The following is a 13,565-nucleotide window of genomic DNA, read 5'->3' as shown; positions in this document are numbered from 1 at the left end:
CAATATCTTAACAGGTCATCATCCATCTCTGTCAAAGTTAACCTATTTTGGGCGAAAGGGGTGTTAGTCATCTGCATGGGACACCCAGTAAGTATCTTATAAGGAGAGAGTCCAGCTGTCTTTTGTCATTAGCTTTCTGGTTAGCCCTTTCACTGCACCTCCACTGTGCATATGTCCAGCAGTCTAGTTCTTTTCTTCCAATGTTTTGCTGAAGGATAACTAACCAGTCTGTCTTATTTTGTTCCTGTTCTCACTATTCCAGTAGCAATATGTAGTGCTACTTCCTACAGTATAGCATTGTACTAATGATGCATCAGAGGGTGTTGTAATATAATATAATATAATATAATATAATATAATATAATATAATATAATATAATATAATGTAATGTAATGTAATGTAATGTAATATAATAGTGATTGTTGTTATATTTATATTTCATTATGAAAGAATATTGTTATGAAAACCTCTCAGGAAATAAAATATTATTCTGAAAAATAAAGTGACCGGAAGTCACAGTTGTTAGCTCTGATGCTAACTTAATAGCAGTGTTGCTTCTCTTTGTCAGAGGGCTGACTTCCGTTTTCATGTTGGGTCCAGGTTTCTGGAATTTACTATCTACTGAGACTCTGAGCTATTTGTCGCTCTGGTGAACAGTAGCGGGGATTTAATATATCCGTGACGGAGTTAGCTGAAGGTCCTCCATTTCAGCCTGGCCAGAGTTTTGAGTCCGTTATTCTGTTTCATCCTTGAAAAACACGACTGTTTACCTAGCTAGCTGGCTACCATCAGCCAGCTGAGTTAAATCACCTAGCATGTTTCGGTTCTTGAATGACGTTGATGACGACCCCTATATGATGTAAGTACTGACATTTATCACATTTTATTTAAACGGTGTTCTTTCTGCGTGTTTTACTAAACGTACATCTTGGGACGCTAAATTTTATATATTTTCCGGTGGCTTGAAGCAGGTACCTTTCGTTGCTCAAGCCAGCTCTCTGGGCCTACAGTGGTCCACCATATTGGATAGACAATAACAAAAAAAAAAGCTGTCAGAGCTCAGCAGCATTTTGCCAATCGCGTAATTAAAAACCAAACGATTACAACACGTATAACTTCCCGTTGTTTCCCAAATGCCGCTGCAGCTTCTATCATGTTCTCTGCAGCCACGTCTAAGCTTTTCAGATTTAATTAATGGCAGTTTTCTAGTCTTTTCTAGCCTAGCTAGAACATGTTTACATAGGAGCATTCCCCCTAAATGGCAAACATGTGGTCGTGAAAATAGCTGTAGATCACTTTACACCTTACTAAATACTTAACACAGTGAGGTACTATGCAAATGTTTCATTATGCATGTATAATGGGACTGATCAGATGACTTACAGACTTAGGCCAGTACTGTGCTAAGGTTTTAGGCACTAAGATTAAAGTGAGTAAGCTTCCGAAAATGATGCAATCAGTTGTTTTAATTTCTTGGTTAACTTCATATTCAGTAAAGTAAACAGTAAAAAAATGTAATCAAATCAATATTTAGTGTGACCACATTACTAGAACTAGAACACCAGTTCAAGTGCACCTCTGGTGAACTTGTACACACTTAAAGTAGTTGCCAGGTAAGTTTTTCCAAGCATCTTGGAGAACTTGCTCTTTGGATTTAGGCTGTCTCAGTGTCTTCTCTCTGGTCATGTTGTCATGATGTTTTTTTATGTACTTTGTTATCAATTTTCTAAATTGTTGATTAATCATTGAAATTCCTTCCATGCCTCTGAAAACAAAACAACATAAATTGAATCTTAATAAATTTGACAAGCTTTCCTTTCCATGACCTATGTGAGTGTGGTTCACACAGCTACACTCTCAGTCAATTCACAGGGGAGAAAATCACAGAAGGTCATAGATATTTCTGATTGCTTCTAGGGATCCATTTGCAGCTCACAGGCAGCAGATGAGTCTGTTTGCACCATTTGGTATGGACCCCTTTGCTCTCGCTCCCCAGATTCAGCCGCATCGTGCACCACGTAGACAGGTAACATGCCACTGTATTGAAGGCTTGTAGTCTCTTGCGTTGTTCGCATTTGTTTAATTATCTTATCTTTTATACATTTTTGATTTAAAAATTATTGCTTGCTGTCTTCTAGGCTGGTCCACTGGCCCCCTTTGGCATGATGGGAATGGTGAGTAGTTATTTATTTTATTTTTTTTCCTTCCTCTAACTGCGGTAAGTGCAGTCATGTCTCTTTTGTAAAAAGTTTTCAGAGCTGATAAGCCTAGTATCATGTGAAAAGCAGTATAGGGTCTAGGGTTTCTCAGTGCTATACAAAGACAACTGGAGCTGCTTGAGGTTCTCGAAGACTTGAATGACTGAGAGTCTTCAGAGATATTCTGGGTTATGATTAATAGGGCAAGCATTTAATAAAGGCCACTTAGAGGATATAGATAAGGTTTCACATGAAGTGATTTTCCCTGAATTTACAATCAAAACTATGTGGACATTGAGATGAGGTGAAGTATACAATCCATGTTTGTCTTCTCTCACCTCATTTACAGAAGGCTCATCGTTTTTACTTTGTCATTTAGGATTGAGATTACATTAATTACATGGAAATTGTGTTTTACTTTAGGAGAGACAATTATCATTTTGCCAGTTTTTAAAGGTGTATCTCACAGTTTGTACTCAATGTTTTATCAAATGAGAATTTAAAATATCTCTTCTAATTAATTTTTTTCCAGGGTGGTGGATTCATGGATATGTTTGGCATGATGGGTGAAATGATGGAAAACGTGGTGAGTGAGTTCTGTCAACAAATGTCACATAAACAAACATGACTGAAACCTCTGTCTGAACAGTACTCCAATCTATTCCGTCTTGTGTTTTTTTTTTTTCCGCTCTAGGAAAGAATGTCAGGTTCACCAAACTGCCAGACGTTTTCCTCTTCAACAGTGATTTCCTACTCCTCGTCAGACATAGGGGCTCCTAAGGTTTATCAGCAGACCAGTGAATTGAGAACAGGCCCTGGAGGGGTGAGAATAACTTAAATAGCTCATAGTTGTTAAAATGCCGACAGTACGGGGTAGTTGGACCTGATTACTTTCCCCACTGGCATGGGGTCTTCATGCTTTATTAGTCCAGGCCTGACTTTGGCTTTCTGACCTCATTAACACATTAAATGATCAGTACTTGTAGTGACAATAAACACATCATGTACAGTATAAATATCATAGTTGCCATACAAACATTTCAGACTGAGTTCATGCAGAGTTTAGAGCATCTGGCTTGTTTTAGTAAACTGAGTTGCCTGTCACTTTTCACCCCAGATCCGTGAGACGCGGCAGTCAATGAGGGACAGCGAGAGCGGTCTTGAGCGTCTCGCCATCGGCCATCATATCGGGCCTCGTGCACACATAATGGAGCGTTCACGAAATCGACGCACGGGAGATCGTGAAGAACGACAAGACTTCATTAATCTTGAAGAGAGTGAGTCATGGGGCGGAAAAGAAGGAAAATAGCTTGTTTCAGCTATTCTCAGCTAAAGTTCAAATAAAAGGAAAAAAAATAAAATTCAGTTTCATAGTTTTGGAGGCCAACTCAAAGGGAGTACGAGAAATCCTCCAGCTCAACAAGAAACAAAAGCAATGTACATGAGATATATTACATGAGATATGTTTCATGTGTTGCTTACCAACTCCACTCCTGCTAGGTGAGGCTGCAGCATTTGATGAGGAGTGGAGGAGGGAGGCAGGAAGATACGCTCCCCCGAACGCCCGGGGGCTGGACTACGGCCGAGATCGACGGGCAGGAGGCCAGCAGCTGGCTCTTACTGCCCCTCCTAGCTCAACACCCCCACCAGGCCATCGGCATGAGTCCCCCAGACACCGTCAACCCCAAACCCGCCCCCGTTACGACTGGTGAGAAGGTAAGAGAGATATTATGGGCTAAGTCGACCCTATCATATGTATTGTATTGGTATATACATCATGAAGGCATATTAGTAATAAGAAACTGCAGTACAGAAATACCAAATATCAATGCTGTTCAGGTTTTATTTTATTTGTCAGTTTTTACCCTGTCACACAGTGCCATGTAGGACCACCATTTTGGATTGACAACCATTGGCGTGTTTCCACCGAGTGTACCGATTCAGTACAGTTCGCCCTGACCTGGCTGGCGTTCCAACTGCAAACAATACCCTTATTTGGTAGGCAGGATGTATACCGGATGGCGATAGCCGTGTCAGCCAGACAAGTAGCGTAACACACAAACAACAGTGCACCTCCTGGGTCGTCCATAGGAGGCTACTGTTCACTGGCATCATTCCTCCGTCTTCAGGGTAATTAATAATGGCTCGGCCTGTGCGTTGTTCCACGGGAGTGACGATTATCTGTCACCCAATCAACTGACTGCAGTGGGTCTAGCCTGGTTTAGCTCCACCCTTTAGCTACCGTACCATAATGCTTGGTACCCCAACGGAACAGTGCAAAAAATGGTACCAGACGGGTCGGTTGTTTTGGTACCATTGACAAATGGAAATGCAAATAACTGCGTACCATACTGTACTGTACTGAACTGAACTGAACTGTACCGCTTGGAGGAAACACGCCTCATGGTTCAAGTTGGGCTAAAACAGAATCCTCAGTTGTTGGTTGAATGCTCTGTTGGCTCCATCTGCCTTTCTGTCCTTTGTAGTTTGTTGTAATATTTGGTCGGCTGTCCCTGCAGGTGTCACCCTTGACAAGGCAACCAGATGGAAGGAGTTGAGGGAACATTTCCCCGATGCTGTGAACCACGCTGAAGACGGAAGTTGATGATCGTCACAACTGCCCGTCGTAAATGTTTGATATGACTGGACTGTCTATACATAAACAACGGATTACACACACATACACTCAACAAAACCCCCACACTCTTGATAGTTCAGCTTCCCTACTGTTACATAAAGAGACACACACACACAAAGTGGAACCCTTGTGTAAACATGGGTATAACTACACTCACTTTATATATACTCATTCTCAAAACTTGACGTGTTTTTGCCCACTGCACTAAAGTGCTACAGTATACAGTACATCTGCTGTACAGTCCATTTTATGTTTGTGAGGACACTAGTGTGTCGGTGAATTGAATTGTATACTGTTAACTAATTAATCTAACTAAATAAAAAGTTCATTAAACATTGTTAGATAATTGCTAAATTTGTCTCTGTTGTGGTTGTGTTTGAGTTGATGATGTCTTATATTATGGAGTGTTTTCTTTTTTTAATGAATCTCACAACATACACCTTCAAAGCCATCAATATATGCAGCTAAATCTGTAAATCTGTGCTTCTTTTTCAAGCCTTGCTCCCTCATAAAATGTATTGACAGTTCTCAGTTCTCTTTGAGTGTGTAAATCTGTGACTATGATGCTGTATGTGCATGTATCTGTACGTTCCCTCTTCCCTGTGCCACCACGTCGGCAGGTCATGTGACATCCAGATGGAGCACACAAGTGGAGCCAATGAAAAACCATTCTCTTTTGACAAATAGCTCCCATCGCAGGCTCCCTGCCTGCCTGCCTCCTTCTGTGCATGCTGTATCTTTAATTACATCCATGACTATTTTTAAATGCACAGCCCCCCTCCCTCTCCCCTCCAGCATGTACTGCTCCTCGCACCTGTCTACCTGTCTCCTTGTCTGCTTTAATCCCCATCATTAGATTTCTAAAGTTCCCAGACGAGGCAGCTCGTTTTGTCTTTGCTGAGACCTATCCTCCTCATCGCTTCTTTGTTTTGATATCTTCTGCCTGTCATCCACATCTAAAGTGTACGGATGTTTGTTTCCATTTTAACAACAAACCCTTACTTTTCAGTAGCATAACAGCTCTGCCTGGGTTTGAGAGCAACCACAAATTACCTCTTCATGTTAGCAGTTTGCTGAGACAATATTTGCTCACATGTCAAGCGTGCTGCCGTAGTTAGACGAGCAGATAAGCAGATGTTCACACAGCAAGCAGAATCAAACAAATGAAAGGGCTGGTGGGGAGTCAGGAGGACAATGTTGAGTACATGGGTTGAAAGTGAGAAGGGTTACGGTGCAAATCACATCATTCATCTTGCTCAGCACATTTTATTTCCCTGTATCTTCCCAAAAACAAAACCAGTAAATGTAAACCTTGCTATTCTGCTCTGTCGCTCTCTGGCCTCCTTTTTTTCCAGTTTTGGTCCCCTCCCCTCCTCTCTGCATCTTCCAGTGACTCACACGCTTCCCCTCCCCCCAGTGTGTCATACGTTTTCACCCCTTCTCCTCCCACCTTCCCCGTCCCTCTACCTCTCCCTCTCATTCGCCCACATCCGCTCACTTTCTCCACCAGGCTTCAGACACGCTGCAGGTAACATTTAAAAAGATTGATCTATTTCTTTATTCCCTTCATCATTCCAAGCCTCCCCCCTCCTCCTCCTCCTCCTCCTCTTCTTCCTCCCCCTCTCCTCATCTCTCCCTGCTCCATGTTTTCTCACCACCTCATCTCTCCATTGGTCCACATTCTCAGTCATTGACTGAAACGGAGGAGAAATTGAACTGGCTTGTGGTCTGGAACAGGTTGACAGTAGATTCATAAGTAGGTATGCATTATCAGCTTTTAATTTATGTTTCCTATGTGTGTGGGTGTGGGTGTGGGTGTTCATGCCAGCATATTCCCAGGGAGCATCTTTTCCACAGCTTTCCATCCCTACGGCTGCGTCACTATCATCACAGTGTGTGTGCAAGTGAAGGATGAGAGTATGAAGTCCTTGTGACTAATGGGGAATTGAGGCACTTCAGCGTTGCTGTTAGCTGTAATGAAATGTATTTTTGTCGTTTGTTTATTAAATGTTAGTCATCATTTTCATGCGCATCTGTCTCCCTGTGCTCTGCTTCGCTTGCTCCTGCTCATTCCTTCATTCTTTTCTAATCAAAATGAGAATGAGGGTATAATTTTATGTATGAGTGTAATGCAGTACAAATGGTTAAATTAGGTAAATGTTCCTCTTTTTTTTTTCTTTTTTTTTTTTTTTTTTACAGGATGTCAATAGTGAATATTGTTGCCAGGGAGATCCTGGACTCCAGAGGAAACCCCACTGTGGAAGTAGATCTACATACTGACAAAGGTTAAAGAACAAATACATTAAAAAGCATTGCTCTCGTATTTGTTTAACTTGTTACAGGCTTGACAGTGAACACTGTCTCGTCTTAACGTCAGATAATCACAAGGTTGTTTTCACATAAGTCAGCCTTTTTCCTTTTTTGCCCCTCTGGCCTCCTCCTTAACCTTTACACGTACCTCCCCCTCCCCCTGCCGCTCCTCTGTCTTCCAGGTCTATTCAGGGCTGCTGTGCCCAGCGGTGCGTCCACCGGCATCTACGAGGCTCTGGAGCTCCGAGATGGAGACAAGACTCGCTACAAGGGCAAAGGTGAGCTCCCAAATGTATCCTGCTCATGTTGTCCTTTTTATTTTGCCTGCCACGGTCTGTTTCTTCTTCTGCATTCTCTCTTAAGTGGTTTTGTGGCATGAAAGTGGGCTGACTTGACGGCGCCGTATCTCTTTCTGTCCTGCTATCTCAGGTGTAACCAAGGCTGTAGGTCACATTAATGACACCCTTGGGCCTGCCCTTGTCCAGTCGGTGAGTAGGAGTGCAGAGCAAGTTCAGATCTAGAAGAGGCTGGAAGAACAAGATGCATGATTAAAATGATGAAATGTGGCTGATTTGCTTCAGGGAATCAGCGTGTTGGAGCAGGAGAAGCTGGACAACATGATGATTGAAATGGACGGCACTGACAACAAATGTAAGCCCCGTTCACTTCTCATGCACGGCCGATGGCATGGATGTGTAATGACATGTTTCCGCTCCAGTGAGTGCATCCATGTGCTGTGTGACTCCATGTATGTTTCCCCCAGCTAAGTTTGGGGCCAATTCTATTCTGGGAGTATCACTTGCCATCTGCAAAGCTGGTGCAGCAGAGAAAGGTGTCCCCTTGTACCGTCACATTGCTGATCTGGCAGGAAATGGAGAGCTTGTCCTACCAGTTCCTGTGAGTCATGGTTTATGGTTGTTGATTTTTTTTATTTTTTATTATTGCACTCAAGTGTAATTCTTCCAAATATAAAACCGCAAATACATTTTCCTCCCTTATCTGCCCCTCACTAAGGCATTTAATGTGATCAACGGGGGCTCCCATGCTGGTAACAGACTGGCTATGCAGGAGTTCATGGTACTTCCTGTTGGGGCGGAGTCTTTCCGTGATGCTTTGCGTGTGGGGGCTGAGCTGTACCAGACACTGAGAGGTGTCATCAAGGAGAAGTATGGTCAGGATGCTACAAATGTGGGAGACGAGGGAGGGTTTGCCCCGAACATACAGGAGAACAGTGAAGGTGAGCACAACCACTACATGAAAATGTTCATCCTCTGAAACCTGAGGTGACATCGTGCTCATCCCTGTGTCTCTCTGTCAGCCCTGGAGCTGATAAAGACGGCCATAGAGAAGGCGGGCTTCACAGACAAAGTGGTGATAGGCATGGATGTCGCTGCTTCTGAGTTTTTCATTGAGGGCAAGTACGACCTGGACTTCAAATCTCCGCCCAACGCTGCCCGCAACATCAGTGCTGAGGAGCTCGCCAGCATCTACCAGGGCTTCATTAACTCTTATCCAGGTGTGTATTGTGATGTGTGTGTTATTTCACCCCTGACGTGGAGTGAGCGTATGTCAGAAATGCTTAGTTTTGTGGTTACCTGGAGAACATGATGTGGATAATTCCTATTCAGCACAGACCTTAACAATAATCAGAGTTTATTGATCTCAACAGATCACTGAGCCTCAGGGTTCATGGAAAAACGGTGTCAGTGTTAATAGCTGCTATCAGTAAACGGACACACCAGCCTATTTTTTTTATATTTCTACAATTGCTTTCACCACCTCCTAGATAGAGAGAGGTAGAGAGACAGAGAAAAAAAAAAGCTTGAGGTCTCCACAGCCTGCTCTCTCCTCCTGACACTTGGGTCTGTTTAAGAGGTTTTAATTATGCGCTACAGTGCACATTTGGCAAACAGGGACCTACTCTGATGTGGCTCTTTACCCTGTCAATGGTGTGCTTCCTGCTTGTGTGGGCAAGTGTGTGTGTGTATCTGTGTGTTCATTTAGATACATTACTCCCATTAGTACCTTTATTAGAAATGTCACTGGTGCGCTAGTCCTATTGCCTTGTAGGTGAATGATGGGGAAAAAAATGATGAGGTTTTAAAAGTAAACCGTTTTACATGTATGTGCAAAAATGATACCTTACTCATCTCTTTCTCTCTCAGTCGTGTCTATTGAAGATCCTTTCGACCAGGACGACTGGCCTGCTTGGTCACAGTTTACAGCCTCAGTGGGCATCCAGGTAAATTATCACATTATGTCTTTGTTTTTTTTTTTATTGGTGCAAAAATCAGACTGTAGGGTTCATTATTACAACAAGGATTCAGACAGAGACAAAATATGAACAAACAAAAATGAAGAGAGAGAGAGTGGGACTGAGAGAGAGATACAGAGAGAGAGGTTGCGATATGCACAACTTGAGAGGCAATTGCTGCTAATTCGATTAGTTAGTGTTATAATTAGTTAGTGTTATATATTACATGTCTTTGTTATCTGGAAGTGAATTAGTTCAGCTGGTCCTTAAAGAGGCACTCGAGCGGTGGAGTAGGCTAGTGCACGACCATTCTTGAAAATCAAAGTCAAAATTGATGCTGCAGAAGTCGAGATATCCTGATTTGTAATTACCAGAATGGCTTCAAAATACTTGATTCTGCAGTGTCCTTAATGAAACTCAATAGCATATTGACTCTCCTTGGCTTGGTAAACGACCATGTTACCAAGCTCCATGCCCTGGGTTTGTAATGAGATTCATGTGTAAAATTGGTGAAGCCCCCCTTTAATATTATCGGCTGTTAATACCTCCGGCTCTGAGTAGAGACAACAAAATTCACTTAAAGCTCATCAATACATTTGCAGGTGGTTGGAGATGACCTGACAGTCACTAACCCGCGCAGGATACAACGAGCCGTGGAGGAAAAGTCCTGCAACTGCCTGCTGCTTAAAGTCAACCAGATTGGCTCTGTCACAGAGGCCATTAAGGCGTGAGTTGTAGCTGTGCCTTTGATGCATGAAATGTGGGCACACGTTGCTGCACCTGCCTGCATTCGTGAGCTTGCACCGTACTGTGTTTATACTATTAACGCACTGCGCCTGCCTCCTTGTCTGTCAGGTGTAAGCTGGCCCAGGAGAACGGCTGGGGTGTGATGGTGAGCCACCGCTCAGGAGAAACAGAGGACACTTTTATAGCTGACCTGGTGGTTGGTCTCTGCACTGGACAGGTAACGCACGCGCTCACTCCCAAACACACAACACTACTCTACTTTCTATGTCACTGCCCCTTACATAAATTGTCCGGTGCATAAATGAGACAACACAAGATTTATCAACGCGGCAACATCACAGTACAATAGCAGTTTGGAAACAAGCCAGTAACAATAATAATACATTGCAACAGTGCGATAGCAGCTCAAGTGTAATTCAGAGGTGAACGGCAAACAATGGCAGCAAAATAAACAACATTACTAAATAACCATATGCTGTATTACTGAGATTTTTGAAGTCCTGAAAGAATAAGTTAAGAATAAGTTAATCAGTCTGCAAATCACCAAAAATCTGTTATATTCTCAAATGAATATCAAGAACACACACACCAAGAATTTCCTAATAACAACTCATTTTTGACATTTTACAGACTATTGGCAATAACTGTTGCTTAATTTGCGTCCAAATATCAAGTATTAGTAATAATGTGTGCAGCCAAATCTGTATCCCTGTGTCTCCCTTCAGATCAAGACTGGAGCTCCCTGTCGGTCAGAACGTCTGGCCAAATACAACCAGCTCATGAGGTGGGAATTTATACCTTTTATTCTATATGTGTATATACATATATATAGAAAGGCTTTAATATCACCTAGAGCACTTGTGCAACTTATTATTTGTCTGCATCTCTCTGCTTTTTCCTTCATTCTTTGACCTGCTGTTGTCATATTCCACATTCATCTGCCTGCTCTACATTTCCTCTCCACTTTCTTCATCGCCTCCTCTTCCTCTCAGGATCGAGGAAGAGTTGGGTGACCAGGCCCGCTATGCTGGGCACAACTTTCGTAACCCCAGTGCCCTTTGAGTGCCAGTGCACAAGGCAGTGACACACAAGAAAACAGAACACATGCAAACCTTGATATATTTCCCTCACGGCTACATCGTAATGAAATAATGACTCATCTGTTTCAACAAAGCTCTAAACACACTAAGACACATTTAAGACTAATTAGTTTTCAAATAACAATAACAATAAATAATGCAGTGTAGTTACAGTATATTGACCTGATGCTTCACTGAGTGATTGACTTTATTGACCACAGCCAGTTGCAGCAAATCCTGCACAATGCCTGGTGGAAAAAAATCAGTGTTTTTGACCACTCAGCACAGACCCGTACTTCCCTTATTGCACTTGTTCATTTCTTTCTCTTTCCTGATCCCTCTGACCATCTCTTTGCAACTCACTGCAGAAATGTTTTGATCTTCTGTGCCCTGTTGTTCTTCCTCATGTTCCTTGTGTTGTTTCTGATGTGAACACAAAGCAGCTTGCTACAGAATTGTGTCTGTTACTTCGTCTGTCTAAGGTTAAGCTCAATAAAGACATGGATACGTGTCAACTCAAACCAAGGCTCCCTGTGCATTTGTTCTGTCATTTATCTCTTCTCTTGTTTAAGCGTTAAATTATGACTCAGTCAAACGTGGATGAAAGGCAGAAAAGCGCTCGAGCGGCGCAGAGGTCTGCAGTACTCTTTAAAAAAAAGAAGAAACATTCAGTCATGTTGCACTTCTGGCTGCTCAATAAATATTGATGTCACAGTAGATGGTGGACATCGCTCACAAAAATGTCCTACAGGAATCCTGCAGAACAATCTCAAGGTCCTGCGATGCTTGAGGTTTTTAGGAAGAAACCAAATCCTGCAGGAATCCTGCAGAGGAATCCTGAAGAGGAATCCTGCAGAACTGGTTTGAACTTCCTACATTCATTCGGAAGGAATTCATCCTTCAGGAATTTGCTTTCACAGCTCAAGCATGCTGCTAACTAAAAGAGGGAATAGCAATTATGCATGGCCACCAAAAATATGTAATATAATGACTTTTGTCTCAGTTGGGTTTACTAATCAATATACCATAGGAGTATTATAGATAATACATAAAATCACAACCTAAAATACACACTCTATAACCAGCTGACAAACACAAAACACCTGCCTTAAATAACTGGCTGAGGAGTGCAGCCGCTATCATCATCATCATCATCATCATCATCATCATCATCATTATTATTATTTCCACTTAATACTAGAAACAGTAAGTGGGAGTGTTTATAAACTGACTTACAGACACATATTACAGGATTCACACTGCAAAGTAGAGGGACACAAAGAAAAGTGTCACAAGACAAAAAAAAATCGCGATAGAGAACAGAAGAACTACATGTGCAATGTGAAAGTAACAAAAAATAACATATTCAACATGTAGACCAAATATCAAAGACTTATGCACTTAACAATACAGTATAAAACAGACCCCCCCCCCCCCCCCCCCCGGGCTACTTACAGTTGAAATAAGATGAGGTTATCTCGACTAACGAAAACACATGAGCACATAAAAGGAGGAAACAGGATCGATAGATGTATCGATGTATATCGATGACACGGCAGGTCAGTGATCAGCTGCACGCGCTCACGGTTTTTTTACACAAACCGTGCGGCAGAGGGAGCGCGAGCTGTCCGTGCTGCCGCCGCTGCTGCTGCTGGTGAGGATGAGGAGGAGGATGAGGAGGATGGTGGTGGTGGTGGTGATGATGATGATGAAGGAAGGCCGGGGCCGCGCAGGCGCATGAGGCACAGTCTCCGGCCGGGTTTCCATGGTTACCACACAATAGGAGACGGGACAGGGGGCTGCGTGAAGGGGAGGGAGAGACAGAGAGAGAGAGAGAGAGAGAGAGAGAACGACAGGCGCGGAGGGGAGGAGGAGGAAGAGGAGGAGGAGGAGGAGGAGGTTTGCAGAGCCGCTTGACTGGACACACCGCTGCAAGCTTTTCCCAGTCAGACAGTCAGACAGTCAGTCAGACAGTCAGACAGACAGACAGACAGACAGACAGGGAGCTACTGGACAGGCACTTAAAACCACAGAGGGCACCGTTTAATCGTTCATTTGTGAATTGTTTAATTAAACCAAACGAGTTGGGCTTCCTTTGTTTGGGGCGCTGACATTGTCATTGAAATGCTCATACAATGAAGCGTGTGTGTGTGTGTTTTCTCTCCAGAGCACTTATATCAGCTTGCGTTAAGGCCTTTAGGAACAAAGGCCCGCTGCACGTTTCTGCCTCTTCAGAGTTCACGGCGACAGAAAGGCGAAGAGCCAGTTATTCAGTCTGAAGCGGAGCCTTTCCATACAGTAAAGGTGACTCTGGAGGGACTAGGCAACAGAGAGAGAG

At 43.0% G+C, this 13,565-nt stretch overlaps 2 protein-coding genes across 4 annotated transcripts; both read left to right on the top strand.

Moving 5' to 3' along the window:
• The first annotated feature begins 525 nt into the window (after positions 1-525).
• Positions 526-5,364, top strand: mlf2 (myeloid leukemia factor 2). The gene is made up of 8 exons (XM_071469720.1): positions 526-860; positions 1,919-2,027; positions 2,140-2,175; positions 2,732-2,785; positions 2,894-3,022; positions 3,317-3,476; positions 3,700-3,915; positions 4,719-5,364. The coding sequence occupies exons 1-7, from the start codon at positions 817-819 to the stop codon at positions 3,909-3,911; spliced, it is 744 nt and encodes a 247-aa protein (XP_071325821.1). The 5' UTR covers positions 526-816; the 3' UTR covers positions 3,912-3,915; positions 4,719-5,364.
• Positions 5,365-6,249: 885 nt separating this feature from the next.
• On the top strand, positions 6,250-11,748 carry LOC139613250 (gamma-enolase-like). Of its 3 annotated transcripts, none has more exons than XM_071469717.1 (13): positions 6,250-6,365; positions 7,037-7,122; positions 7,330-7,425; positions 7,577-7,635; positions 7,729-7,798; positions 7,911-8,044; positions 8,162-8,384; positions 8,466-8,663; positions 9,313-9,389; positions 10,004-10,128; positions 10,257-10,365; positions 10,874-10,932; positions 11,141-11,748. In XM_071469717.1, exons 2-13 carry the CDS (start codon positions 7,038-7,040, stop codon positions 11,208-11,210), a joined length of 1,305 nt encoding a protein of 434 aa, XP_071325818.1. In that variant the 5' UTR covers positions 6,250-6,365; position 7,037; the 3' UTR covers positions 11,211-11,748. The 3 variants fall into 3 exon arrangements, with proteins under 3 accessions (XP_071325818.1, XP_071325819.1, XP_071325820.1); XM_071469718.1 differs by lacking the exon at positions 6,250-6,365 and adding an exon at positions 6,506-6,597; XM_071469719.1 differs by lacking the exon at positions 6,250-6,365 and adding an exon at positions 6,543-6,593.
• The last annotated feature ends 1,817 nt before the right edge of the window (positions 11,749-13,565 follow it).

Source organism: Trachinotus anak, unplaced genomic scaffold, assembly GCF_046630095.1.
Source record: "Trachinotus anak isolate AG129_WGS33_773 ecotype Australia unplaced genomic scaffold, CSIRO_AGI_Tana_v1 ptg000032l, whole genome shotgun sequence".
In the NCBI taxonomy this organism is placed as follows: Eukaryota; Metazoa; Chordata; class Actinopteri; order Carangiformes; family Carangidae; genus Trachinotus; species Trachinotus anak.
Note: the sequence above shows the minus strand (reverse complement) of the source record. Positions and strands in the feature narration are given on the sequence as shown.

Excerpts from the sequence above, each read along its gene's own strand:
- mlf2 (XM_071469720.1), top strand. The coding sequence starts at position 817 with ATGTTTCGGTTCTTGAATGACGTTGATGACGACCCCTATATGAT. Across the intron at positions 2,176-2,731 it reads CCTTTGGCATGATGGGAATG|GGTGGTGGATTCATGGATAT; the intron begins GTGAGTAGTTAT and ends ATTTTTTTCCAG. Across the intron at positions 3,477-3,699 it reads CTTCATTAATCTTGAAGAGA|GTGAGGCTGCAGCATTTGAT; the intron begins GTGAGTCATGGG and ends CACTCCTGCTAG.
- LOC139613250 (XM_071469717.1), top strand. The coding sequence starts at position 7,038 with ATGTCAATAGTGAATATTGTTGCCAGGGAGATCCTGGACTCCAGAGGA. Across the intron at positions 7,799-7,910 it reads GGACGGCACTGACAACAAAT|CTAAGTTTGGGGCCAATTCT; the intron begins GTAAGCCCCGTT and ends TGTTTCCCCCAG. Across the intron at positions 8,664-9,312 it reads CTTCATTAACTCTTATCCAG|TCGTGTCTATTGAAGATCCT; the intron begins GTGTGTATTGTG and ends TTTCTCTCTCAG.